Source organism: Sciurus carolinensis, chromosome 7, assembly GCF_902686445.1.
Source record: "Sciurus carolinensis chromosome 7, mSciCar1.2, whole genome shotgun sequence".
NCBI lineage: Eukaryota > Metazoa > Chordata > Mammalia > Rodentia > Sciuridae > Sciurus > Sciurus carolinensis.
Window position 1 is genome coordinate 7,745,389 of NC_062219.1, and position 27,396 is coordinate 7,772,784.

The window sequence follows — 27,396 nt, forward strand, 5'->3', positions numbered from 1 at the left end:
AGGTCACATTAGGAACTTTCCCAGCGTACCCTGGAGACTGGCTAGAATGTTGTCTTTGTGGTTGTCTTTACCTGTCTCACAGGTAAAGAAATTTTAAATGGAAGTTTTCGTGTCCTCCAGTACCAAGATCAGCACGTAGCATCGAGGAGCACAAAACCTGTGGTAAAGTGAGCTCTCCTTGGTGTGTTCACTGAACTGTCTCACAGAGGCATTCGAGTTCGACTTCTAGAATCACAAGAACCAAAACCAAGACTATCGAGTCACATATTCCTGGAATACAGGAAGGAGAAACTTCTTCCTAATGTGGTCTTAGTGCTTCTGAACTCCACGAGACAATAGTGGTTTCTTCCATCACATGTATTTAAGCATGACTGGAATACTGTGCTAGAAGAGCTCCAAGTTTAAAAAACAGTTCCCACCAAACAATCTACACTGAAAAGCTTTTGCAACATGGACACCCACAAATGCCAAGGCATTTTCATCCAGAGCATGAATAAACAATGATTATTCTAGAAAAAAAAATTCTACAGAGGTCTTTTTTAAAGCAATATTTAAATTCTCTTGGATCTTCAAAATGCTTTCGGTAAGTAAGTACTTGATACCAACCAAACCAACAGTTCTCACTAGAAATGGATAAATAGAGAAAAGATAACCAGGGCTTTATAGGAATTTAAAAAAAAAAAAAAGACAGACGAAATACAACAGAGCCCACTGAGACCATTTTTTTTAGAATTGACATTAATTTGGGGGCAGGCAAGTCTGAGGGAAAACACAGAAAAGTGAAGCCTTTTGAGAATCCCCCCTCCCGATTCTCTGTCTTCTCATTTCAGCTCCAGAAAAGCAGCTCTCTCAGGTGCCTCTGCGTTCTGAGGTTTGGACCTGAAGGTAAATCGTGTTTTCTCTGGGCTTTGCTTTCCTGCAGCAACCAGAAGTGAAAATTCAAGTTAAGATTAAGAAGCAGTCAGCAGGGGAGTTCGGGTTGCAAAGCTGTGTGCCAAACATCTCAAACGTAAAGAGAGAGCCAGGAGAGCACACAACAGGAAAATAGGGGCGGCAAGCGACAGCCAGGGACACATCCAGCTTGCACCCTGTGCTTGTCAGGTTTGTGAGCTGAGATTTATTACTATTATTATAATTATTATTATTTAAATAGGTGGAAAAATCAAAATGAAAATATTTTGTGGCACTTTTAATTGAAATTCACATATCAAGGCACAGAGATAAACCTTTACTGGAAGCCAGGCCCACCCTTCAGGTAGGTGTTGTCTAGGCTGCTTTCTGCAGGGGGCAGAACTGAGTCACGGCGACAGGCCTGCAGGATTCGCCCCAGGGTGGAAGGACCTGGAGCCGCTGCCTTCCCCAGGCACCTAACACTCAACACTCCACTTTGAATCTGGTGGCTTTGGGGGAACTGTCATTATTCCTTCATCTGTCCGAGGGGTCTGGCAGCAATTGCAGGTGCTGCACAGGATTTGGGCGGATGAGGAGAACGTGCCAAGTGCTTCCAGTGAGCCGGGCAGGCTGCAAGCACTCAACAAGGTCAGCAGTGTCACCACTGCAGCCCCTCCCTGACGTCTCCCCAAAGCAGGGACACGGGAGTCACAGAAGGGATCACTCTGGGAATGGATTGGCTACTGCTTATGGAATTATATAGCACAGAAGACAAACAATGAAATGACGTTTTATGAAATGGAAAAGCACCATGGAGAGCAGAGGCTGTGCGGGCTGTGGGACTCAGGCCAGGAGCACCTGGCTTCCCGGGCAGGGAGGACTGAGTAGTAAACAAAGTGGCCTCCAAGTGCCTGTTACCAAGTAAGAAAGCGACATATCAAACCAGATAACACAACAGTAGCTGAGTATTTCTACCACTTGAACCCCAAAGAAGGAAATCATCATGAACTGGAAAAGGCGTGTGTAGTTGAAATGGTGCCTGTCAATCATCAGCCCTGAGTGATCCAGAGTTCTCCCAGGGGAGGGCCACAGAGCACCTGGGGGGAGCGGTACCTCTGGCAGAGATGCCTGGGCCCTGCTTTCATTACCTAAATCAAGACCAAGGAATCTGCATTTTTATAATTTCCCTTGTGATTCTTCCAAAGTTTTGAGAATCACTGAAGAAATCATACACTTTTCAAGAAGAATGGAGACAATCTGAGATGTATTGAACATCCTCTGTGATCCAGGCATGAGAAGAGTCAGCCTCCAGCTTGGGCGACTCAATTCCACAGCAGCCCTCTAAGTTAGGGACGAGGTGCTGTATTACAGGGAAAGAAGTCAGGCTCTGAAGGGGTCAGTGACAATCCCAAAGTCTCACGACCATGTCTGGGTCTAAACCCAGGTCCTATGACTCCTGAGGTCACTCTACTGCACAGGCACCTGTGTCTTGCTACAAAACCCCTGGACTTGGGCCTGGAAAGGGACTTGAAAGATTGCTTCATGATGTGCTTTTGCTTTCTTTCCTTTCTCTAGAATCTGAAACTCCACTAAAGCATCCCCCATCACAAGAATCAAGACTTCCAGCCATTCTTTGTAAAGAAAATCACTGAAGAATCTGAACCAGCAATTGCTAATGGGTCAGAAGATGGATTTAAAACATTCCAGCATAGTCTTAACCTCAGGGTGAGCCAGGGATCCTGCGACCCATCAGTGACAAATGCAAATGGTTCTCTGGGTGAAGTCTAGAGCAGCTGCCCGTCATGGACGCACGTTCACGCTCCCTTCTTTCCTGACACCCTCTCAGTGGCTACTGAATTTCCTTTCCCTCCGTGGCAGCCCTGGAAGTACTACCGAGATGGACAGATATCTGTAAAGCTCTCCTAAACTTTTAAGATGGAAGAAATGGAGTGCGTGGCGTGAGATCGTGACCCCTTAGCGGGCAGGGCGCCATCTCCCCGCCATCACCCGGGGCCTGACCTCTGCAGGTTCTCGGCATCTTCGATGGTCTCGGGCAAAGCAGCTCCCTTGGTCTCCGGAAGGAGCAGCGTCATTCCTCCGGCCGTCAGGCCCAGCACCCCTTCAAGGGAGAGATGTCAGGGGCGGCGTGAGGGCACAGACAACTTCAGAAGTGTTCCCAGCCCACCAAAGACATGTCAGACGGGGTGGGGCACTGCTTATTGTTAAAACTGTTCAGAAAAGAAACAATAGGGTAACCGAGGAAATGCCAGAGAAGGAAAGGGAGTCGTTGCCTCTGTACTTCCACAGACGTATGAAGTTTCACAGTAACTGACGTTAAGGATTAGAGAGGATTTGTTGACCCACGTGGACCCAAGAACACGGTGAAACTCAGTTTTGACTAGTTGTGATGGACGGTGCTGATAGAGACGGACAGACAGACTGATACAGAGCATAACCAGTTTATGTGTGGGCACGAGGGACCCCTCGCTCCCCGTTCTTCCCACCCTCCTCGCTCCCTCCCTCCTCCCCATCCTTGTCTGTCCCCTTCCCCTCGCTCTGGCCTCCCTCCCCCTCTCTCTCCTCCCGCCCTCCCCTCTCCCTGGCTGTCACATGTGCAAGGTGTTCTCTGCCCAGGAACAGCCTTTTGCTCTCTAACAACTCGGTCAGCGGGTCTTAGAGCCCTGCGCTCAAGGCTGGGGGAGAAAGGGCAGCTTCCTGTTCTTTCACCAGCCCCACTTCATCAGCAATAAAGCCGATGTGGCACTCTGAGTCCCGCTCGCTCCGTTTCTAAGCTCCAGAGGCAGAAGGGGTGAGGTCCAGCCCCTGCAGAGCCCCGTGCTCACTGATCGCAGGAGGAAGCAGGAGGCTGTCCTAGGCCCATGGGGTCTGTGCTCGGGAATGAGTTACTGGATTCAGGAGCCATCAGATATAAATCTCTGGCCATTTCCTAGAAAAGGTATCTTATCTTTCCCAAGAGATGGCCGAAGAGCATGCTCCGTCCTCAAAGTGCGTCAGCAAGCACGTCAAGGACTCGCGCTGGGCCCTGCAGGCTGGAAAGCAGGGTGGTAGGCGCTCACGAGAGCTTTCTTACCGAACAAAACGAGGGGCAAGCCTTGCCAAATCTCCATCAGCCTGAAGACCAGGAAGGGGGTGAAGATCCCTCCTATGTCACACAGGGCGGAACACACCATCACCCCAAGGTTCCTGGGAAAAGACAGAGTCAAAGGATGGCATCCTGTGATTTGGTTTCCCAACAGTCCATTTTCCTTATCTTAGAGCAAACAGAAGTGCCGACTCCTGGGACTGTCCCGGGCTCTCCAGGGCTCAGCCCTCCACAGCCAGCCGCAAGGTCCAGGAGGAGCCTCTGCACCAGAGAGAACAAGGGAACTGCCGTTTGCACATTGGTTAAGCTGTAAGGGTCAGAGCGCGCGCGCGTGTGTGTGTGTGTGTGTGTGTGTGTGTGTGTGTACACATTAACTTGTGTTAATATTAAAAACATTAAGATATATAAATGCTAGATCTTTCAAATTCTGCATTTTTCCATTTTATTTTGCCACTCTGAGTCCCATCTCGTCCTTTCTTTCCTGTACCTACTCTCTTTTGTACTGCTTTAAAGTTGGTTTTCATTTCTCAAATGCTTTGATTTTTTTCATTTCTGTTTCCTTCCCGAGTGGCTTCAATTTCTTCTCTCGTTTTGCTCTTTAATCTCTCTCCCAGGAACGTACACCTTCGCTCTAAGCTCTTACTTTATAGAGTTAGTCATTTCTATCATTTGCACCATGTGCAGGGAAGGAGTTCAGCCCTCCAGGTCGTGCACGGCTCTGTCCCTTCAAGTAGGCAGCGTGCTCACGCCCTTCAAGGTCACACTCCGCCTGTCCCAGGCTTGCTGTCACGGTGTCCTCGCCAGCCATCTTCCCAGACCTACTGGCCTCCCTACATCATGACTTCCAGAGATTATCCTGCTTTAAGGGAGGCATTTTCCCTCTTGTTCTAATAGATTTTGTGTGATTTCCACAAGAAGCAAAAAAAAAAAAAAAAATGCACCATAATCCTTTTTTTTTACCCTTTTAAGAAAATAAATGTTAAACAAAAAAAAAATTAAATGTAGCAGAATTTAATAAGTTCTTGGTAACAAATTTGAAGATGTTTGAGATAATAGATTCCATTTGTTAGATCAAAAAGGGATTGATAAATAGCTGGAGCTGAGAAATAGCTTTGACTTTTGCTAAAATTCGTGAATCCAGAGCTTTCTGGTCAACCTTGCACTGCTCTGTAATCTCATGCTTCTCTTTCTCCATGTGGAAGCGCTCACCTTCCTGGTGTCTGGGCTTTCCGTTTCTTCTTGAAGTAAACAGTGAAGAGTTTGGGGACTTTCATATTTCTGATGTCAGATTTTCGGTGGTGGCCATGACACATTTCTAATGTGTTCTATGCTGAGGAACTCGATTGAAGAAAAGGGGTCAGGTCACGAGTAGCAAGTTACTGCTCATCTGATCCAGGGAAACCACCCTCCTGCCTCTGTGACCCTGGTGAGGACCACCAGGAGGGTCCCAGGAGTGTCACTAGCTCAGTTTCCTCACGAGTTGACCGCGGGGTGTTCGTTGTGACTGCCCAGCTCATCCTCCACGGGAAGCTTCGTCTTCGTGGGAAATGGTCACCCAGGCTTAACCACCCAGGGACCATCATTCTTGTCACAAACACCAGTTGGTGTTTGTGAAAGTAGCAAGAACCTCCTTCATTTTCCTTCCAACCTTGGGTCTGGCAGCTAAGTGTGTGCTCTTGTCCGTGGACTTTCTGGAACACAGCAGACCAGGAGAGCCAGGTGGGCACAAGGCTTCAGCAGCAGGGGGCTTCCCGCTCCAGGGGGTTTAGCCTTAGGGTTCCCTTTGTAACCATGCTAGTGCCCCCGGCTGCTTGGCTCCATGTTTCTCCTCCACAGAGTCTAACTTCTCTGCTTCTTCACCCACCATCTTGCAAGATGGGAAAGAGCAAGAAAACTTTTTGATAAGTGCACAGCAGATTAAAAAAAAAAAAAGGAGCTCAGCCTTTAGTTTAAAATTCAGATTTCTGTGGAACTTCAGTCCATCATTCTATAAGAATCAGGTGGTTGGTTAGCGCGGCTGTAGAGCACACCTGTGGCTCCTGTTCTCAAGGAGCTCACAACACAGAGAGGGAGGGAAACGCGGAGGCCATTTTCCAAGCAAGGCAGGCACGTCGATGCCAATGGGCGTTCTTCCCTGTGCTGCAGAAAGCTGGGGTTTTAGAAAGCTGCTCAACTCAGAAGCCTCCGGGAATAGGGTCAAAACGGTTCAGATAGTATGTGACTGAATTTGGGGTACTTAAAAAGTAACAAAGTAACAGAAATGATCCTTTTTTATAAGTTAGATTTGGTTCAATTGACTACAAATATTGGAATCTGAATGACTGTGTGCGCATGCGTGTGTGCATGCGAGTGTGTGCATGTGTGCGGTTTTAAGTGGTTTCTGAACATCCAGTTTCCCTTCCTAGGTACTGCGGATCCTCATCACCCACACTCTGCATAGGAGTCAGGGCCCCTCAGAGGTAGGTTATGTGATCTTTCTCCACAGAGAACCAGACACTTGGTACTCACTGTGGTTTTAATAAGTGTCCCCAAAAGGATCATGTGTTAAAGTCTTGGTCACCAGCTTGTGGTGCTGCTGGGGGTGGGGACTCTTATGGGGTGGGACCTATCAGGAGAAAGTGAGGTCACTGGGATGTGCCCTTGAAAGAGGTAATGGGACCCCAATCCCTCTCCTACCTTCTCTCTGTTTTTGCCTCCTGGCTTCCTTGAGGTGAACAGAAATCTCCACCATGCATTTACTCCATGATACACTGTGCCATTTTATCCCAAAATAACAAGGCCAAGTGCCCATGACTAAAACCTCTGAAACGATAAGCCAAAATAAACCTTTCCCCTAATTTGGTTGATTATCTCAGGTATTTTATTATAGTAACCCAAAGCTCACTAACACAGCATCTTTGACAGTTTATATTCTGAGTCAGTCTCCTGGGACTGGTGGCCATGACAATGGAATTATTTGTCCCAACTCTTTTTAGACTCTGGACTCAGAACTGCCCATGTAGAAAATTTTCTCTTACTTTGCCTTCATCTCTGTGCTCAGTCCAAACGATGTTATACAAATGAGAGTTTGAGACAGGGCCTTTTGATATAGGAACAGGCAGAAAAAAGAGAGAATAACTCAGGGTCATCGCTGAAGGGCTCAGAGAAGAGCAGGTTTGTAAGACGAGGTTTGTAAGCTGGGATTTTCTGAGAAACCACTTATATGCTGACAAAGGGGAAAGAAGAATCTATGCACAGGAAAAAGGTTTGTGGTAATAAGCTAAATTCTAACAAAAGTCAAGTTAAGATAATGGCAATTTTTTTTAAAACATCAAATACAATGGTCACTTTTATAATTATAATGCTCTTCATTTAAAACCAAGTCTATAAGACAGATGGCAATAATGCCCTACAAAGATGCTCGACATTACTAGGGATTAGAAAAAAGTAGGGCCGTGATAAAACCACCGCCTAATGGCTTAACACCGACTTTCCAAACACCGATGAGGCCACGGAGCAACTAGGCCTCTCACGCGTGAGGTGGGAATACAAACTGGCGTGCCCTTTGCAACAGCCGGGCAGTTTCCCGTAAAGTCGGACACACACAGATCACATGACCCAGCAATCACACGCCTAAGTTTTACCCAACAGAATGAGAACATATGTTCATCCAAACACCTGGACACGAATGTTTACAGCAGGCTTATCAAACTCACCCCAAACTGGGAGGAGTGCAATGTTCAAGCAACGACATCCGCGCACTGGTGAACCTTGCAGCAGTAAAGATGCAGCAAGGCAAACTAACCCACCCCCAGTGAAGGTGAAAGGAGCCAAGCAACAAAGACTACGGGGATGGGCGGTCTTGCCATTTCCTTTACAGAACAGCCTGGAAACAGTAACACTGTAGGGACAGAAATCAGATCCGCAGCTGCCAGGAGCTGGAGGTAGAGCGAGAAGGAACTTGAAGCCGGGGGGAATCTAGAAACACCGGGGGCCGCCAGAAACAGTCTCCATTGTGTGCAGGGCTTCCAGGGCTGAAGAGCCACACCATCGGAATTGTGTTAAGGAAAAGTAGATTGGGTCTATGTAGGCCTGATTTTTAAAAAATGAGTTCTTCAGCACCAAAAGCATAGGCAACAAAAGTAAAGAGAGAGACCCTGGACCACATCAGATTAAAAACTTCTGTTTTTCAAAGGACACAGTTCACTGAATAAAAAGGTAACTTACAGAATGAAAGGAAATGTTTGCAAATCATCCATCTGCTAAGGCATCGAGATCCAGAATATATAAAGAGCTACCACAATCAACAACAGCAGCAAGATGGCCGGACAGGCCCACTTTAACAATGGGAAAATTGCTTCATAAGACTTTTCTTCAAAGAAGGTAGATGAATGGCTCACAAGTAAATGAAAAGATGTTCAACACCACTAATTATTAAGGAAATTGAAATCACGATGCGACTTCACTTCAACCCCGCAGGTGGCTGCTATGAAACCAAAGAAAAGAAGCGCTGGTGAGACTGTGGAGAAATTGAGACCCTGTAGACTGTCGGTGGGAATGTAAAATGGTGACAGAGGTTATCCAAAACTTAGAAGTAGGATTATCATGGGAGCCATTTGTGTTAGTCAGCTTTTCATCAAAATACCAGACAAGAACAACTCAGGAGAGGAAAATTTATTTTGGGCTCGTGGCTGCAGAGGTTCAGTCCATGGCTGGCTGGCTCGATTGCTAAGGTGAGGCAGCACATCCTGGTGGAAGAGCTTGGCAGAGGAAAGCGACTCAGCTCAGGCAGGAAGGTGTTAATCAGCCACCAAATGGATTAATCCACCAATTCAGTTATAGCTCTTATAATCTGATTTTTTTCACACCTGCATTAACACAGGAGTTTCTGGGGGACACATCATGTCTATATCGTAACACTGGTAATTCCATATCTAGATATGTATCCAAAAGAATTGAAAACAGAGTCTCCAAGAGATATCTGTGCACCGATGTTCATAGCAGCCCTATTCACTTCCACCAAAATGTGAAAGCAACCCAAGTGTCTGTTGTCAGATGAATGGATAAGCAAATATGGTACCTACACACAGTAGAATATTACTCAGCCTTAAAAAGGAGGAATTTGAGCCTGTGCTACAACATGGATGAATCCTGAAGACATCATGCTAAGTAAAATAAGCCTGTCACAGAAACACTGTATGATTCCACTTAGATGAAGTTCTTAGAGTAATGAAATCATAGCAACAGAGAGGGACCGTGGCTGCCAGGGGCTGGGGAGCGGGGAAAGCGATGCTGTTTAAAGGTACAGCGTCACCGCTTTGCAAGGTGGAAGGAGCTCTGGAGATGGATCACACAACGTGAACGCCCCTGACGCACCCGCCAAACACTCAAAGAGCTTTCAGGCTGTAAATGTCCCATTTCACTACATTTTTTGAAGTTCCTCTGTTTTCAGAGCAGTGACATATTTGAGTGGAGAAAGCACACGTGTCCAGGGCAGAAGGACACGGTCCTGGTCCTGGCCCTGCACTTTCTAGCTGCGTGACCCTGGAAAGTCTCGCTCCCCATCTGAACCTCGGCTTCCCCGTATATGCCTGGGGACAAGGGTTCTCAATAACACGTGGAAAGGCCAGCCGGAAGCCTACGTGCGGAAGGCTCTGTGTCACTATCCGGCGCCAGCTGTTTAAAGGAAGCGACCGCAGAGGTGTCGACACCCACACACCGGCTAGCGCTGAGGCGCAGCTCAGACTCAGCGTTCCCGCCACCCGCCCGGCGCTCCATCCTCGGTCCCAGAAGCCTCTGTTCCTGTGTCACCTGTTTACAGAGCCCGCATGCTCCCCGCCCCTGGTCCACTCCAGCGGCCACACTTCACCTTCTCTCCCATAACCAGGCACCTTCTCTTTGACGCCCAACCCTACCTCTCTGAGTGTGCGTTCCTAACAGTGCCCAGCATCCAACTGACCAGCCCTTGGGGACACGAGGAAGCACCTGGGGAAGGCTGATCCTCGTGCACCTGGCCGGCAGGAGGCTGCCTCCGTGTCCGCCCCCACGCCTGGCTCACCTGATAAACGTGGGGTACAGCTCGGTATTGACCAGGCAGACCATCTGCAGCACAACGGTGATCCCCATTCGGCCCAGGCACGCCACCACAACGTTCAGCCAGTGCAGACCTGCAGAGAGACACGCAGGGAGGCTCTCTGGCTGCTGAGGGAAGTCATGGCGGGCTGGGTTGGGCCACGAGGTTGTCCTCTCCCACCCTTTCATTTTCAGATGAGTGCACCAAGCCGGGGAGAGTTCAGAACCTGGCGGTGACACGTCTGAGAAGAGTCCATTCCTTACCAGAGAAAGGAATGGGTTTCGAGGCTCTGCTGTGCCTCCTGACAGTGGGACCGAGCTGTTGGCACCTTTGGGGTGGCTATAAAATGGGAATGATGACAGCCAGCGTCCAGGTTGTCATGAGTCTTAGAGATGATGTGTGTCAGATTCCCACTGTGACCACAGGATTTAAAAGCTGACCTTTTGATGATCATAGAATAGTGTCACCTGCTAGCACAACCCTGAAACATTAGGACGGATGTGACGGAAGAGCTCCCTCAGGGTCATCCCTGAACAAATCCTCTATCTATGTTGGTCTCCAACCAAAACATCTTTGATCCCCGAGCAAGCTGCTGGGAAGCCCTCACCCCACTGGGGTGACCACGGTTATGGGCATCCCAGGAAGGAACACAGGCCCCAACAACCCCTGCCGTCCATTCACCTACGTGGCCTCCGACACCATGATGCAAGTGTCCCGAGCCACACTGGCTCATTCGAAGGCTGCTGAGGTCATAGACACTGCACGATCTTGGCCCCTGTCCCCAGACACCGGAGACTTAGGGAGACTCGATTTGTTTCACGCAGATGGAGAGAGCTTCCCAAGGAGGGAGGCTGCTCACTGCATGGACACAGCGCAGGGGTCTCTCGGGAAGCCGCTGAGCCTTGGCAAGGCCCGCACCCCACCCAGCCTCCACAAGACCAGAGCGGAAGGAGATGCTCCTGGGGAGGGCCGGGCAGGTTTCCCTGGACACACACGCCTCACGGCCCTCAGAGAACAGGTGTGCCCACCCTGCCCGGCTGGCTGGGGCCGCACGTTACAGCAGCCAGAGGGACACGTTCACATCAAAGTCAGACCAAGGGACTCCCACCCGAAGTCACCAGGCTTTCCTGCTGTGCCTGGGGTACAGCCCAAGGCTGCTGCCTCCTGGCTCCCTGGGGACGTCACTCAGATGCTCCCCGCAGTGCCCACACACTGCCCCGGCCCCGCCCTGTCCTTCCCTATCCTGTGACTGTCACTCACACTCTAGGAAGCGTTTCAAGGCCTCTGTGTCCGCCTGTCTCTGACGCCTAGAGAGGCAGGAGCTGCTCGGGCCCCGCCCTGCGAAGACTGAGTGGGCTGGGCCCTCAGCACCCTCCTCGGGCGCTCAGAGTTGTCGCTTTTTAAGATCCGCCCCTTCCTCCATCTGACCCAGGGGTCCCGAGAGTGGGAGGTGGGGAGGACGGGGGACTCCCTCCCTCTGACCCACTCTGCTCTTTCCCTCTCTGTCCTGCCCACTGAGCTTTCCTCCCCCGCTCCTCTGATCTCTCACCTTCCAGCCTGGTTCTTAATACAGAGTTTGCAGCTGGGGATGTAGCTCAGTTGGTAGAGCACTGGCCTCCCAAGCACAAGGCCCTGGGTTCAACCCTCAGCACCACAAGAAAAAAGAGATGATACAGATTTCGCAAGACGTTTTGCACAATTCCCTGCAACAGGGCGGGTGGCATGACTCACCAGAGCCACCAAGTGCAGGGCACAAGCAGTGAAGGAGGAGAAAGGAGCAGCCCTGCCTGCATCGTTCACATCTCCAGAGCCAACGAAAGCCAAAGGCAGCGTCCGTTCTCGAATTCAAGTCGAGTGAAGCCGAGCTGCCTAACTTTCCCCGCAGCCTGCTCCATCTTGGACCGTGAGAACCGCAGACCTGCGGCCTGGAGGGGCCCTGGTGAGGCCCAGCAAAGGGGACATGCAGCACCGCTGGGAGGAGAGTCTGGCTTTTCTGGGGAATCTGTTGGGCGGTGTGGACTGAAGCCACACTGTGCCTCCCGGGGCCCAGCGAGTGTGTCCACAGCCCTGTGCCCGTGGGAAGCGGGGACACAGGTCCGCCACAAGGACGCCCACCCCAGCGTTGCCCCCAAGGGACAAACACTGGAAGCAACAGGAGGACCTCCGAGCACACAGAAGGAAAGGAAGCGTCTGGCGCATGGCTGGGCCGTGTGCCCTTCGGGACAGGCAGAGCTGATCTGTGGCCAGAGGCCGGGCGCCTGGGGCAGGGCTGTGCTGACCTGGTGTGAACAAGCGGGAGGGACGCCCGGGGTGCTGGGCGGGCATTTGGCCCCTGCCGCCCGGGTGTCCCCAAACCCAGGCTTACCGGCCACGCAGTTATAAAGCGCTCGTTATGTGTTGGTTACTCCCCAACTTAAAATTTTAAAAAGAAATCATGAAGGAAGGTGACGCCCCGTCTGGTTCCAGTCTTGCCAAAGAGTTTCCACCCTGCCCACAACTCAGTCCCCTGGAAGACGAAGACGAGGGGCAACGCACCGTGTGAGGTAAACAGCATGACCAAGCAGGCTGCCCCGGCCACCAGGTTGGACACGGCCAACGGGTAGATGCGGCCGACGCGGTCAATGGTGACCAGGATGACAAGAGCCGCTGGGAACTCCACCAGCGCAGAGTAGAAGAAGTCCAGGTAGAGGTTCCGGCTGGTGGCCCCCATGTGCATGACCAGGCCCTGGTAGACCACGGCACAGGTGAACCTGGGCGAAAGCAGGGTCCAAGTCAGAGGCAAGCCCCGCACAGGAGGAGCCGTCCAGGGAGGGCGCCCCGCCTGCTGGAGGGACGTGTGTCACTTGGCATAGAATGTTCTAGAACAATGCAAAAAGAGGGCGAAATTCAGGAAGGGTGCCATAGAAGGGCCCTGAAGAGAAATTTCTTCATGAAGCGAGAGGATGCCTCACACCCCCGAGGCCCCTGGGGATAGAAACAAGGGCTGCTGCCATGCACGGCATTCTTAGACATCTGACACTTCTCCCAGCACGACACATGCCCAGCCTCCTCTAACAGGCCAACGGGCTCCCAAAGAGGCAGGCAGGAGAAGGCAGTCGTGAGCAAGCAGTTTCAGGCATTACACTGCTTCATAAGCTGTGTGACCTTCAGGAAGTTCACTGACCTCTCTGGACCTCAGTTCTCTCATCTGTAAGTGAGATAATAAGAGTCTCTGACACATTGAGTTTGTCTCAAGCATTCACTGAGTTAATGGACAAAAGTGCCCATTAGAATTCCTGGCACACAGTAGGTACACAGAGAAAATGGGCTTTCGATGTTAGCATCATCGTCATCATCATCATCTTTCCAAGGTCAAGGATCCAGAGCCCAAGACAGGGTGCTCCCGGTACCACACCCCTCAGGGCCCTCTATCTGCACGTCACAGGACACGCACACAGACGGAGGGCCTGCCCAAACCGCCCACTCTCCAGCCCAGTCTCGGAGGCTGCTGTGTGTCACTTTGGAGAGATATCGTTTTGGAAAGTAGAGACATCTTAGATCGAATCTGTGTCTACATTGTTCAATGAGATTTTGGTCAATAAGAAATCCTGGTCTTGTCCCAGCAAGTTGCGGGTGAGCCCCCAAACTGAGGTGGCACCTGCTGCTCCTAATTAATGTGCCCCTTGTGTTATAGCCTCCGACAGAGGAGCCTTGAGGTGCTTTCTTTTCTTGTCCCAAATCACTACTGATTGAATAAAAGGGTCAAAAGAACAAAAAAGGAAGGCACGCACATGCAACTCAGTTCAGAGAACCCAGCCACCCGCGCCACTCGGTCAGTCAGGTGGAACCGTCCCATCCTGCTGGTGAAATGGCTTAAGGGAAAAGAATGCGCAACTTGGATTTGCCTGTGGACTCACCAGGTGACAAATAAGCAGGGCTGCCACCTTCAGGCAGGACCCTGAACTGCATGAACATATTAAAACAACAGCAACCGAAAATCCTTGTGCTCAGGAGCATTTCCTGTATCTATGCCTGACTCTGTTCCCAGAGCGCTACGCAAATCCTGTCTTTAATTCACCTGTGAGCTAAACACCGTCACTGCTCCTACTGCTGATGAGGACGCTGAGTCAGAGACTGAAACAGCCAGGAGGTGGGCAGAGACCCCAGGTGCATGCAGTAAGGAAGAGAAGCAGGTGGGGACAGAGGGAGACGGGGGGAGAAGGCGTCGGGGGCCTGATCATGTAAGGCGCACTGGCAGGCCACCAAAGGAACCTGGCTCAATTCCCAGTGGGTTAGGCAGTCTGTGGAGGGTGTCAGTAGCCAGTGTCCAGATGTGCCTGGATCGGGGTGGGTATAAGAGAACAGAGGCACCCAGTGCCACCCTGGGTGGTGGGGTGGTCGGGGTCGAGGGAAAGCCGGGTCAGTACAGGTGAGCAAATAACTTTCTATCTGCAGGCTCCACACAGAGAGGCTGCAGAACCAGACACGAGCGTCACAGAAACCCACCAGCTGCCCCAGCTTTGCAAGGGCTCACTGTGTGGTCAGGTGCAGGACCCCAGGGCTGGGCAGAGCAAGGTGAGTTCAAGTCTAACGAACTTGATGGATTCCGTGGAACAGCAGTGTTTCATTCAACTCTCAGCAAATATTTACTGAGCGCCTACCATGCGCCAGGCACTGCCCTACTAGGTCAACTCTTGGTTCAATAGAACCTTACGTGGCAGTGCCAGCAACTCTAACTGGGAGGCAGAACTGCCCCCATTAAAGGGGGCGACCCAGGGTCTGGCTGCTGGGCCCCGGGTGTCAGAGAGCAACTGAAGGATCGCTTTGTTTTGAGGAGACAGGCCCATGTTGAAGAGTTGATCCAACAGGCTGAGGCCCCTTCTCATGCCAGCAAGTGGAAGAGGGGCAGGCGTGGGCAAGGGCAAGCGGGTGAGCCCACGTGTGGGCGGGCGTTTTCTGACCAATGGATAAAGGAAGCACAGAGACCCTCAAGTGGGTCCGTAAGTTTTTAGATGTGAGGAAGGAAAGGCGTCTCCCCTTGGAAGGGCTCGGCTTGAGAGGGTTCTGAGCTCCAGTGACGTCCTTCCTCTTTGAGAGCAACTGTGGGGAGAGGGACTGAGGCTCCCCCACCTTCCACCAAGGCCTGGCTGCTGCTCGCAGAGGAGGCTCGTGCAGCTGAGGCGGCCGGACTCCTCCCTGCGCCGCTCTCACCCTAACCATCCTCCCTCCGCAGCGGGCTTTCCCCGGGGACAAGGCCTCCGCCAGAGCTCTGTGCGCGACCCCTGTACGGAGGCTGCTCCTCGCCCGTCTCTTCCTGCACCTGAACGATGCTCTGCACTCCCTCTTGCACCCCCTGTCGGGGCAGCTCAGGGGTCCGGCCAGGCAGAGGGCGAGGGCCTCACCATAGGTACATCAGGATGAAGGTGCGCTTCCTCAGGTTGGGCGTGCGCAGCAGGTCCATGAAGGAAGGGCTCTGCCTTTCAGTGACATCCTCTTCGAGAGAGAGGATCTAGGGGGACACAGATCATCACCCACTGAGCTGCGAGCCGGACAGCCCCTGGGTAGGCCACGGTCACTGCTGGCTCTCACGCCCTGACCACGAGCACAGCTTTGCGGCTTCCCCAGGGACCCCCAGGAGCATCTTCTACGTCCCGCACCACCCCAAATCCGCACAGTGAGGAATGCCATCCTGGCTCCACCACCTTCAGGTCAGCCGGAGGCAACCTCCCGTTCTTCCGGGCGATGTGGGCCATTATCTTCATCGCCTGAGTGTTTCTCTTCTGTGACAGCAGCCACCGGGGAGACTCTGGCACGCACCTGGGGACACGGGGCATCACCAGGTGGCACTGCCCCAGAACTCACCTGACTTAAAACGCTGAGGAGAGGGTGCCACCCCCTCCCCAGGTTGGGACTGTGATTCCTCAAGCTGCTGGTGAATGAGGCCCAGGGCCATCGTGTGCTGGCCCGTGTGGTCCCGTCATGAGCTCTGAGGGTCCCTCATACTCAGGTCCACCTGCTAAGAGTCACAGAGAGAAGGGACCACAGCTCCCCATTGGTCTTCTTTCTGTGGGGCAGGGCCCGTCTCTCCAGGAGCAGGGTCCCCAGACCTTCCGGCCATCACTGTGCAACGCTCAGGACCAGCTTTTGATTAGAGAGGCTGGGTCCACTCCAGTGCCCCACAGAGAAGAACTGTGGCAGAGATGCACAGATAAGATATTCCCCTCTGTCGCTTCCTCTGCCCTCCTGGCCCCAGCTGCTTTTCCCTCCAGACCCTGCAAGCTGCCCACAGCCCTTAAGAGCAGCGCCTGGTTTGGACAGTTGGACAGCGACCCAGTGTCCACGCCTCCCAGGGACACACTACCCTGGGCAGCCCTTCTAATCATTCTTCCATAAATCGATTCAACCAAGATCAGACCCTACTCTGTGGCCGGGTCAGGGCCTTGTGGACGCCGGCATCACTGTGTAGATGACGGGGAGAAGTGAGTGGAGGCGCCCAGAGCCGGCGCCCGAGCTTCACAGGGCTGCAGGAGGCGGAGCCTGGTGGCAAAACGACCCTGTTCCATGGTCTAGGCACCACAGGCGGGTCCTCTCCAAGATGTCCCCAGGCTGTGGGGCAACCCTGGAAAGCTGCCTCCTCAGCCGGCAGGAGAAGGACCCCCGCGGCCAGCTCAGTGCGGGTGGCTGGCCTCGCGTACCCGCGAGGTGCACATTGAAAGCCCAGGCGGGGCAGGCGGCACTAGGCTCCTGGACTTTCGTCTGACTCGTCGCATTGCTCCGGTCCATCTAGGGGGTGTGAGCTTGACGGCTCTATCTAAGGACAGCTCCCGATGTCATCGGGTCATCTGGCAGTACCAGGACAGCCCAAGGGCACACAAGGCCCGTACGCAGTCTCCAGAAACAGCTCCGCGTCAGGCGTGTGGACACCAGGGCCCCTTGGCAGGTGGGGATGGGGGTCTTGTGTGGCAGCAGGGGTCACATGGGCCCTCTGCCCCACTGAGCTGGCCCCAGGGCAGACAGGACGTGGAGCGGAAAGCTGTGCCAGCCCCTGCTGGCTCGCGGGGGGCATTACCAGTAGTAGAGCAGGAAGAAGAAGGCGGGCAGGGACACGGCCAGCTGGAGCCAGCGCCAGTGGGGCATGGCGTAGGCCAGCCCAGAGAGCCCCGCCAGCCCCACGGAGAAGGCCACCTGGTACAGGATCGCCACCGTCCTCCTGTAGCCCGAGCCCACGAACTCCGTGACTGAAACAGAGAAGGCGCCACTGGCTCCCAGGGGAAGCAGGGCCGAGAGTCTCCCCTCGGCCCTCCTCTCCCAGGCCCTGGCTGGCCCGCTCCCAGCTCCTCCCTGCGTGGCCTCCATCTCTCCTCCTCCCCAAGCCGCCCCTCCCTCTGGCTCCTCACTTACCTTCCACGTTCCTCTCCTCCCACACCTTCCCCTAGAGGCTCCGGCCAGCCGAGCTGGACTCTCTCAGGGCCAGGAGTGTTCAGCGGCTTCGCCCAGGTGAGCATCCACTGGGGCTGGGGCCATTGTGGGTGCTGAGAGGCTTCGAGGGCAGGAGGGGCCTCACGCTCTTAATGGCCGGCAGCCCACGGGAGGGACATTTAAATTACATACTAGGTTGGAGTGTGATCTGTGCCAAGGGGGGACAAGCAGCAAAATGAAGGAGGGAAATCAGGAGCGTGGGGGTGGCGGGTCACATGGACAGAATTGGAGGAGACGGGGAGGAGGTGGGAGAGGCAGCCGTTCAGATGACTGGACAGCGCAGGCCAGGTGGCGGGAATACCCCAAGGTCTGGAGGCAGGCTGTGGAGATCCTGGGGGTCGCAGGGGCAGAGTGTGGAGGCTGGGAAGTAGGTCTGAGTTGGGGGCGATCCTGTGGGGTCTTGGGGCCTTACGAGAACTCTGCCTCTTTCTGGAAAGCTGCATGGACAGAGGAGAACCGCGAGCCACCATCTGTTTCTAAAGGCTCACTTGGCAGCTGGCCGTAGCTGCAGCCAGGGTGCCCATTTGGAGATGGAGCCATGGTGGTACTGTGGGCCAGCAGAGGCCACGACACGGGTGGGGGTCTTGTGTATTTGGGAAATAAAGCCAATTTGGGATTTGCAAATGGATTGGAGCAGTGTGAAGCAAAAGGGGGACGTGGCATTGACGGCAACCTGTGTGGCCTGAGCCACCGGGGTGGACACTGTGCCTATGGGGGTGAGGGTCTGTGGACGCAGCAGGTCTGGGATGGAGGAGGGTCACATCCTGGGCCCTTGGGGTCCTGACATGTAAATCAGGAGCCAAGAAAAGAGATGAGAACGAGCTTCCAGCAAGCAAGAGGAGAACCAGGGAGTGCGTGTCCGGAGCAAGTGGGGAAGCCCATCAAGGAACGGAAGTCTCCTAAGGCTCTTCCTTTATCCAGGGTAAAAGCCCACTTTGGCACCTGCCCCACGCATCCCCTTGAGCTCCTGAAGGTGGGAAGGAAGCCTTATTTATCTCAGCACCCCAGCCCCTACCACTGCCTGCCAAGCAAAGCATCAGTGACGATTAGAGAGGCGTCTGTGTGGCAGGCATTGGCCTGAGCCTGTCAGGAAGAGTGCACCATTGTTACTTCCATTTTGAAGTTTCTGAGGCACAGAGAGCTTATGTCACTCGCCCGAGGTCACACAGCTGCTCAGTGCTGGAGCGTGGGTTTTGCCCAAGCTACTCCTCTGATCCACGTACCCCACAGTGCACAGGGAGCTCACAGGATGTCACTGAACTAACCAAACGAAACCCCAGCTCGTCGTGGTTTCCCAAGGCAGCACGGTTTCTCCTGGCCCCGTGACCTGCCCTCAGAAGGCCAAGCGCTAGGGCATCAGTGTTAGAGATGACCAGCCAGGCTGCTGCTTTTTACTTAAAGAAGCAAAAATGTGGGTTAGCTTTCCTGGCCTGCCGTGCGCCACCCAAGGGCCCGGGAGACCCACGGGCTCTTCGCTCCGCTCTCCTCCACGGGCGGCGCGCTTGCCTCCGTTCTCACCCATCGCGGAGTAAGAGGAACAGCTACGAGGTCGGCCACTCCCGCCGCTTTACACCTCGATTTTTGAAAACCCGTGACGTAACCCGTGACGTCTGTCTCTTCTGTCGTTTCCCTCCTGACTCTGGATTGTCCTTTAAACCCGCCGGGTTGGACGTCTTTCAAGGGGTGGCCGGCTCTTTCACGCGTAAGTGAAAACTCGCTCCCACCCTCAGCTCCCTGCGCCCCCACCCACAGCCACAGAGGAGGAGGCCACACTACCCCTCGCCTGCCCTGTCGCTGGACACTCGGTTAGCGACCCCAGCTCCTCCACCCTGAAGGCTCCTTCCCTGAGAGCCCGCCCGGCCCCTCACGGGCTCCACCCGCCCTGCACCCAGGGAGCCCTCGGCCCCGGGATTACTCAGGGTGTAGCCAGACATCCAGCTGCCCTTGCTGACCATCCCCTGCAGCAGGCGGAAGAGCAGCATGGACGTGTAGTCGGGGGCCACCGCTGTCAGCACGCCCGACAGGGCCATGACCAGCGAGGTCGCCAGGAGACACAGCTTGCGGCCGAACCTGTGGAGACAAGGAGGCGGGCGGGGGCTGAGCAGGCGGCCACACCAGCCCCCTGCCTGCTGACACCCCTGTGCCTCGCCCGCCAGGCTTCTGGGTCTGAGGGGGACTCCCCTCGCTGCAGCCCCAGGAGCCTCTCCTGGCCACCTCCCCCTTCTCCAGATGACCGCTCGGCCCACAGCCTGCAGCACACCTCGCCTGCTCCCCTTTCCCTCGGCCCCTGTCCCATCTCTGCGCCGTACCTGGCTTCCCCTTTCCCCACCAGGCAGCCCCATGGCAGCCCAAAGCTGCCTCCATGTCCCCTCTCCACCACCCTCTGCAAGGGGCTCCAAGTGGCCACGTCCTCCACCCCTGCCCCAACCCTCTCCTGTCATGGTGGGGACTTGACAGTGGCAGGCTCCACGCACCTGTCTGCAATGTAGCCGATGCCCAGGGACCCAAGGAAGAAGCCCAGGTTCACGCAGGACTGAAAGAGGTCCACCTTCCAGGCGTCCGCGCACACCAGGTTAAACTGCCCGCGAGACCCAGAACAGAAGGTCGCGTGAGCCAGAACCACACGTTCCACCCTCCCCCAGACAGGCCAGGCCCCCGAGCAGCCTCAGGCGGTCCCTCAGCACAGCTTCTTAAGACTCGAGACAGCCAGCTTCAGCACATGCCAGTCTCTGATGCCCTCAAAGGGACGTTAGCCACAGCAGCTGTGGTCAGGTGCTTTGCCATTCACAGTTGACCATCAAAGGACACAATGACTTTGGAAAAGGAGCAGAAACAGATAGGCCTGCTCAGGAGACGTGGCTGCCTTAAGTTCTCTAGAAAGAAAGCAAGCTGACGGCTTTCCCCGAAAGAAATGGAGCAAAAGAAACACAAGATGTTTCCCAGAGCCAGTTGAGGATCCTTCGTGAATTTAATCAGACAAGTTCCCCCAGTGACAGGGGACGTTCTGGCAGGGAGGGGCAGACGGAGGTGAGATGGGGCTCCAGTGTCAGGAGTGAGTCGGAGAAGTGGGAGGAGACTCCGAGGGCCAGAGGTGACGGAGCAGGGAGGCAGGAGGGGGAGGAGGGGGAGGAGGGGTAGCGGAAGCGGAGGCGCCTGACTCCAGAGCCCAGAGGGAGAAAAGCAGGGGATGGGACCTCCCCCCCAGGGCACAGGGTGACGCTGGCACATGCACAGGGACCACTGCCACTTTAGAGCTGAGTGAGGCCCACAGAGGGGCAGCCTCCGGGAGCCTGAGGGTGGGAGGCAGGAGCTGGGCCCTTCCTGGGCCTCCTTCTCTCCAGTCTCCCTCTCTGTTCTGCGGGCTTCCGGCTCGTGGTTCCAGCAGACAAAGCGACACTGGGGTGTGGGATGGCAACAGGTCATGGGCAACTTGGAGCTTCATGGTCCCCATCAGAATCAGGCATGTGCACCTGTCCTGTCTCACCTGTGAGCCCCAAGGGGTCTCACTGACTTTAAGGAGTTTTATTTATCACGCCGCCCACCTCCAGAGCTGCCCTCGGTCAGACACTCGGAGCCTGAGGCTGAACCCGGCCAGCGCCTCTGACTGGCTGAGGAGCCCTCGGCCCGAGCGACGCGTTCTCTGCAATACAGTGAGGACTCCTCTTTACACCGACTCGCAGGAGCCAACGGGAGCCTGGCCGTCAGCTGTCCTGTCCCGTGGGAGTGACGAGATGCTGCTCAGTGTCACGCTCATCCCCTCCACCAATCCAACGTTTAAAATTTCCTTTAAAATGCGACCTGAAGCACACCTTGCCCTGGGCCCTCCCCCGGGTGACCCTCTCAGGGTGTCATTCTGCAGCTGTGCAGCCCCTGGTTTTCCTGACGCCAGGGGCTCTGCCGTCGGAATGCAGGAGAGGCCATCCCTGGTGTTACTGGCTGTCCCAGGTCTGTCTCCAACTACCAAGGGTCTGCCTGAACTTCCCCCATGTCAGCCAGGACAATGGCCCCTGGCCTCTCTCGTCCCTTCTGGCCGCCCTTCTGATTTCAATCCAGTCTTTGCAAGTCTGTGCCTCCGTCAGCTGCCCCGTCCCCTTCCTGAAAGTCTCCATGGCCTCCCTGCCTGGGACCGCGCACACAGCCAGACGGCCCCCTGGGCTGGAGCAAGTGGTCTGTTTCCGTCTCACTTCTGATCCTGCCGCCCACAAGGACGGACTCGGCCGAGTCACGAGGGGGATGAGTCCCCGAGCCCCTGCAGGGACGGCGACTCCCCCCTTCCCGAGCCAGCCCTCCACCCCACCCAGGCTCACGTGTGCACCCTGCAAACACAGGCCTGGCCCACAGAGAGGCCCGGGTGGCACAAAGGGCAGGGCCAGACAGGTGCCCTCAGCCCAGTCACTGTTCCTGCTGGGGTTGCACCAGGGCCTGGCCACCCTGTCCAGCACAGGGCGCTGTTGTCCACTGCCTCCTCTCAAGAACCACCCAGGCCCTCGCTCAAATCCCTCTCTGTGGTCACAGGGGGAATGCAGGGGGCCGCGCAGGCCGAGGCAGGCCGGGTGCACTGGCCTGACCACCCCTTCTCATGCCTGGGCTGGGTGGGGCTGTGGCTGAAGCCAGGCACAGAGCAGACCCTCCCGACAGGGAGTCAAAGGCCAGGGGACATCACGCCCCTTGCCCAGGGGTCCTCGTGACCCTGGGCCCCAGGCCTTGGAGTGGGAATTGAACCTGCTGTTCAAACAAGGTCACTCATCTTCCTGCCCAAGCCAGTGCCAACGTCCAAGGCAACACTAGGTTAAAAATTAGTTCTACAGAAAGAACGACCGCAGTCAATCCCACAGGAACCCGTTCGCTGTAGGATGAGGAGCGAGGAGAGGGCAGTTTGAGAGCAGCTGGAAGGAGATTAAAACCGTCCGGGGCTGGTTTCCATTGCACTTCCACTGCCTCCTGCAAACGAGTCCCAGCACCCAGCAGACTCAGGCCAGCACCATGGACATGCTCCTGAAAGTGGCTCCTCCCCACTGTCCCTGCTGGGCACAGTCCTGGGACCCTAGCTCTTGGGGTCATCCGAAGGCCCCTCTTTCCCCACACGTAGCTGATGTCTTCTACAAAACCTCTGCCCCCTGCCTCTGTCCCCTCTGCTCCTTTCTGTGGCCTGAGCGCATCACCTCTTCACCTGGTCAAGCTGCTGCTTCTCCTGGGTCCTCAGCCCAGTGCTAAGTGGCTCCCTTTGCCTGCTCAGGCCAGAACCCTCAGCCAAACGGTCCCCTCCTTCTCTCTGACCCACAGCCACTTTCACACGCTTGTAGCATGTCATCGTTTCATCATGTCATGTTGATTGACATTTCTTGTCTGGGCTCTTTTTCTGGCCGCCTCCTGCATCTCCTTGTGAAGACTCAGATCCTACCACCAACCTGCTTCTAGACCATTCAGTGGGTCTAGTTAGGAGTGTCTTGTTCCCTTTGCTTAAATAAGACCAAACCCTAAGGCCCTAAGGTAGTTTTGCCAGATGTAGTAAATAAAAATACGGAGTGCCTGGTTAAATCCCAATTTCAGATAAGCAATAATCTTTTTAGTATAAATATATTCCATGCAACATTTGCATTCCCAACCCCAGTTATCAATATAAAATATCATGCAATATCCAGCATATAATTATCCTAAAAAACAAACGTACAACCCTCTAGCTAGGTCCAGTGTCCATGCCTGCAGTCCCAGCTACTCGGGAGCCTGAGGCAGGAAGATCACTTGACTCCAGGAGTTTGAGACCAGCTTAGACAACATAGCAAGACTCCAAAAGTTTTAAAAAAATAAATTCTACTCTCTGAAGTTAAACTATAACAGGGGCCTCCGTATTTTTCCGGGGAACCCTAAGGATGCCATACGATGACCCCAAGGCGAGAGGCTGCCGTTGGAATCGACTTAACAACTCCCTGGAGGCAGCGCAAGTCTGCCGACCCTGACCCTTGCCTCCAGTGTTCTCCAGGCCTGGACTGACTAACCGCCGAGCCCCCGCCTCGCCGGCCAAAATGCCCCGAGGCCTGCTGGGAAGATGCCGGGCGCAGCTCGGCGGGGGCGCTTCCCTCCTCCCAGCCCCCCAGCCCGCACCCTGCACCCCTAGCAGACGTGGTCTCGTGCCCACCACGCCCTCTGAGACTGCAGACTCTGAGGGGACCGCACAACTACTCCTCCGTCCCCTCGGTGTCACTCCTAGGGCTGGGACAGAGGGGGAGCCCGGAGCATGCCCAGGGGAAAGCAGACGGACGAGCAACTGGACCAGTGACTGGCCGGGTCCCTGCGAGCAGATGTCTTGGTCCCGGACAACAGACAGGTCCCCACCGTGGTCTGCTCTGAGTCCCAGAGCGGGGCATCCCGGGCAGGCGAGCCAGGTGACTCAGCTGCCACACGGGATGCCTCAGAGACCGGCGTCTGCTCAGCAGCACACAGAGCAGCTGCTCCAGCTGAGCAGGCAGAGCACTGGCCAGGTCAGGGGGCGGGACACGGCCTTCCTCCAGGAAGAGCCCCGGATGTGTTGACCACCAAGGAAAGGGATGGAAGGAAGAAGGAGACCGAGAGGCCCTGGAGCAGGCGGGGTGGTGACGGACAGTGTTAGGGAGGGGCCTGCAAGGCGTTACCCCCGGTTCTGGGTGCATGACGTCCTCACCAAAGCCAAGCCATTGCTCATGGCCTCTGAATTGGCCTGGCCTGTGGCTTTTCCAGTTGGCAAGCCCACAGAAGATCCATAAAAGGAAAAAACTCTTGTGGTCCTTTTTACTAAAAGATTCTCAAAGCAAAATTTTCAAAGAACCAATTAAATCATCCAAGCAAGGCCCCTGGGACACCACTGCCTGCCCCCCAGGACATGCAGGACCCCAAAGCATGACGCGTTGATATCTGGCCAGTGCCCTCGCAGTTCTCAGCTGAATCTTGCAAGTGAGGCAAGTTCTTATGACACCAGTTTAATGAGGAAGACTCAGAGAGGCTGAGTAACTTACCCAGTGATGCTCAGCTTATAAGGAGCATGTCTGAGATCAAGCAAAGGCAAGGCAATGCCACTCCATCTCAGTGGCCATCATTCAGGTGACCTGTCACCACTCGAGTGGAGGGTTTCACAATAGCAACCATGGGGGAGCACAGAAGTGAAGTTGCAGGCTCGGGAGAAGCAGGTGGGGCAGGAGTAGAGACCCCTAAGCGCCCGGTAGAATCTCAGCCCTCAGTGCACCTGCTCCGTGCGCTCCCAGGGTCTCAGCTCTCCTCCTCCCAGAGTTCGAGGCAAAGAATGCGGCAGGCCAGGACACAGCGTGACACCGCGGCACGCACAAGGAGCAAGACGCTGCCCTCCTGCCTGACGTAAGGGCTGGACCGGCTCCGTCCATCTCCGGCCTGTCCCTGAATCCTCCACATCACCCCAGACACAGAACCCACGCCTACCTCGGTGACGATGGAGGAGCCGGGAGTGTCGTACACCCAGCCGTGCTGGCAGGGGACGAGTGGCAGCTGGCTCCTGTTGGCGGCCAGGCTGGCCAGAGGGTCCAGGCAGCCGAGGCTGCTCTGGTTCCAGTCCACCGCGTACTGCATGCACTGGCGGAGGGAGGCCTCGCCCGCAGCCCCCAGGCCGGGCAGCGTGTAGTTCAGCTCCTCCGCCGGGCTCCAGCCGCATCGCCGGCTCAGCTCGGACACCCCGGGGCTCCGGCAGTGGTGCGGGGGGCTGAAGCCCAGGAAGACGATGCCCAGGTAGATGGGGGCTAAGGCCGTGGAGATCAGACACAGGCTCAGGAAGACCTGCTTCTGGTACCAGCCAAACTCCCCGACCTGCTCCAAGACGGCGTCCACAGTGGGCATGGCTGGTCGGCACACTCGCCAAGCTGGCCAGACCTGCTCTGGGCCACCGTGGCTGCCTTCAGTGTCTCATTGAAGGTACTTTGAGATGGGTGGCTTGAAATCCAGTTTCTGCCCAGGCACGATACACCTGGGAGCCACCCACGCGCAATGACCTTTGGCCCCACAGTGCTGATGTGAGGCCAGGGGGAGGCACGAGGCCGCGACTGTTTGCTCCGCTGGGAAACCGGTCAGCCCAGCGCCAGCCCTGGGAGCCCTGGGTTCACCCGCGGAGCAGGAGAGGACAGGCCAGGGGCCTCCTTCACCACCAGCCTTTCCAAAGAGGTCATCTACTAGGAAATGTCTAGACCCCAGAGAAGTCCAAGGTGGCAAAGTGACTGTCCTGTCTTCAGCCCGCAGTCCCTCACCGGGGCGGCTGCGGTCGGCGTGGCCCGCCTCCCAGCACACCTCTCCGGAGCCCGCAGTGCACAGGGACGGGCTCTCCAGGCCTCAGTTCTGCTGGGCTCAGGGGACGTGGGACCAGAAACTCACTGCAAAGGGGGCAATGAAGAAGTACAGGTCACTCGGTGACTATCCACGTCAGAAAGGCCAGCCTCGCACCAAGACGTGTGCTGTCAAACCCCTGGTGACAGCCTTGGAGGCGGTGCCACCCCCCCCCCCCAACTGGGAGAACAGTGGCCGAGGGGCCAAGCCACTGTCAGTGTTCACGGTGGAGCCGCAGGCTCTTACGGTCCCGCTGCCCTGCAGACCTGTCACCAGCTCGTTTGCTGGGTCCTTGGTTCACTCCACAAACATCTACCGAGTCCCTCTACATTTCCAGGGCCATGACAGGCTGTGGGCCACAGAGCCGGGCAGTCTCCACTGCAAGCAGCCAGTCTGTCAGCACAGGCAAAGGGACAATCACCAGAGCAGTGACCGCAGCCAGCAGGGCCCAGGGAGCCCCTGACACTGCCCCTTTGCCTGACATGCACCTTACCAGGCAAGGGGACAGAGCAGGGGAGAAGGGAGACGAGAAGGATAAGCCAGGCTACCGCAGGTGGCCCCATGCCTGCCTCCCGTGCTCACGCCTCGAGTGTGCAGAGCCTTTCCAACAGATGAAGCAGCCAATGTCACGATGACCCCTTGATTACGTCATGCGAGATTGCAGCATCCACATTGGCACATGCATGCCCATGGTCCCAGCTGTTCTGGAGACTGAGACAGGACCAAAAGTTGGAGGCCAGGCTGGGCAACATGTGGAGACCTTATCTCCAACAGAAACAAAGGTGGGGTGCAGCTCGGTGCTGGAGCACTCCGGGGCTCAATCCCATGAACACACACACACGGATTGCAACGTGCACCTCTGCAGAAGCTCTGGGGCTTGAGGAAGGAAGTGGCCCTGTTGGGAGGCCCACGGCAAGGAGCTGAGGGCACCCTGGCCAAAAACCAGTGAGAAACCAAGACCCTGAGTCCCACGACCCCAGGGGCTGAAGCCTGCCCACACCGTGTAGGCTCCGCGGTGTCTCTTTCTCGACACCGGCCTTTATGACGAGGCCACAGCCCCGGCTGGACCCTGGCTGCAGGGCGCATCTGCACTGTGGCCACCCTCTCCACCCACAGGAAGCAGCAGACCAGGATGGGGCACGGCTCACACTGGCACGTTAGTGACCCTGGGCCCAGGGCATCAGAGCGCATGTGCAGCCTGGGGGTGGCTGTGCTCCAGGTGAGCTTGCGGAGCGGGCCTGCACACTCACTCACCCCGCCAGGCTTGCTTCCGAGGCCAGGGTCTCCACTGCAAGGCAGGGTTGGAGGCCACCCAGGCAGACCCTTCCTCTGCTCTTTGGCCTGTGGGGGGACATAAGTGACCTCACTGGTTAACTCCTCCAGCTCCAGGGTTCCGGCCTGGGCCACCACGCTCTGCTCCCAGGAAATGCAGAGCAAGCGTCTGCTGACCACGAGACAGAGTGGAACCAGGCAGTTGAGTCCCCTGGCCTGCATCCTGGAATGGCCCCCTCCCAGCTCATCAGGGCTCCCTGCCTCGGATCCCTGGGGCCGACTGGGTCCTGAGGCTCCTGCACAC

The 27,396-nt window shown here is 55.5% G+C and overlaps 1 protein-coding gene across 2 annotated transcripts; it reads right to left on the reverse strand.

Annotated features, from left to right (window-relative positions):
- Positions 1-707: 707 nt before the first annotated feature.
- Positions 708-26,117, reverse strand: Slc22a1 (solute carrier family 22 member 1). 2 transcript variants are annotated; one of them, XM_047559101.1, is made up of 11 exons: positions 24,930-25,480; positions 19,979-20,082; positions 19,420-19,574; positions 17,095-17,263; positions 15,728-15,842; positions 15,428-15,534; positions 12,582-12,796; positions 10,032-10,140; positions 3,983-4,095; positions 2,911-3,010; positions 708-916 (listed from the first exon to the last, which is right to left on the reverse strand). In XM_047559101.1, exons 1-11 carry the CDS (start codon positions 25,338-25,340, stop codon positions 850-852), a joined length of 1,665 nt encoding a protein of 554 aa, XP_047415057.1. In that variant the 5' UTR covers positions 25,341-25,480; the 3' UTR covers positions 708-849. The 2 variants fall into 2 exon arrangements, with proteins under 2 accessions (XP_047415057.1, XP_047415058.1); XM_047559102.1 differs by lacking the exon at positions 3,983-4,095 and having other exon boundaries at positions 24,930-26,117.
- Positions 26,118-27,396: the final 1,279 nt, after the last annotated feature.

Excerpts from the sequence above, each read along its gene's own strand:
- Slc22a1 (XM_047559101.1), bottom strand. The coding sequence starts at position 25,340 with ATGCCCACTGTGGACGCCGTCTTGGAGCAGGTCGGGGAGTTTGGCTGG. Across the intron at positions 17,264-19,419 it reads GATGTCTGGCTACACCCTGA|TCACGGAGTTCGTGGGCTCG; the intron begins GTAATCCCGGGG and ends TCTCTGTTTCAG. Across the intron at positions 15,843-17,094 it reads TTCTTCCTGCTCTACTACTG|GTGCGTGCCAGAGTCTCCCC; the intron begins GTAATGCCCCCC and ends CCGTGTCCCCAG.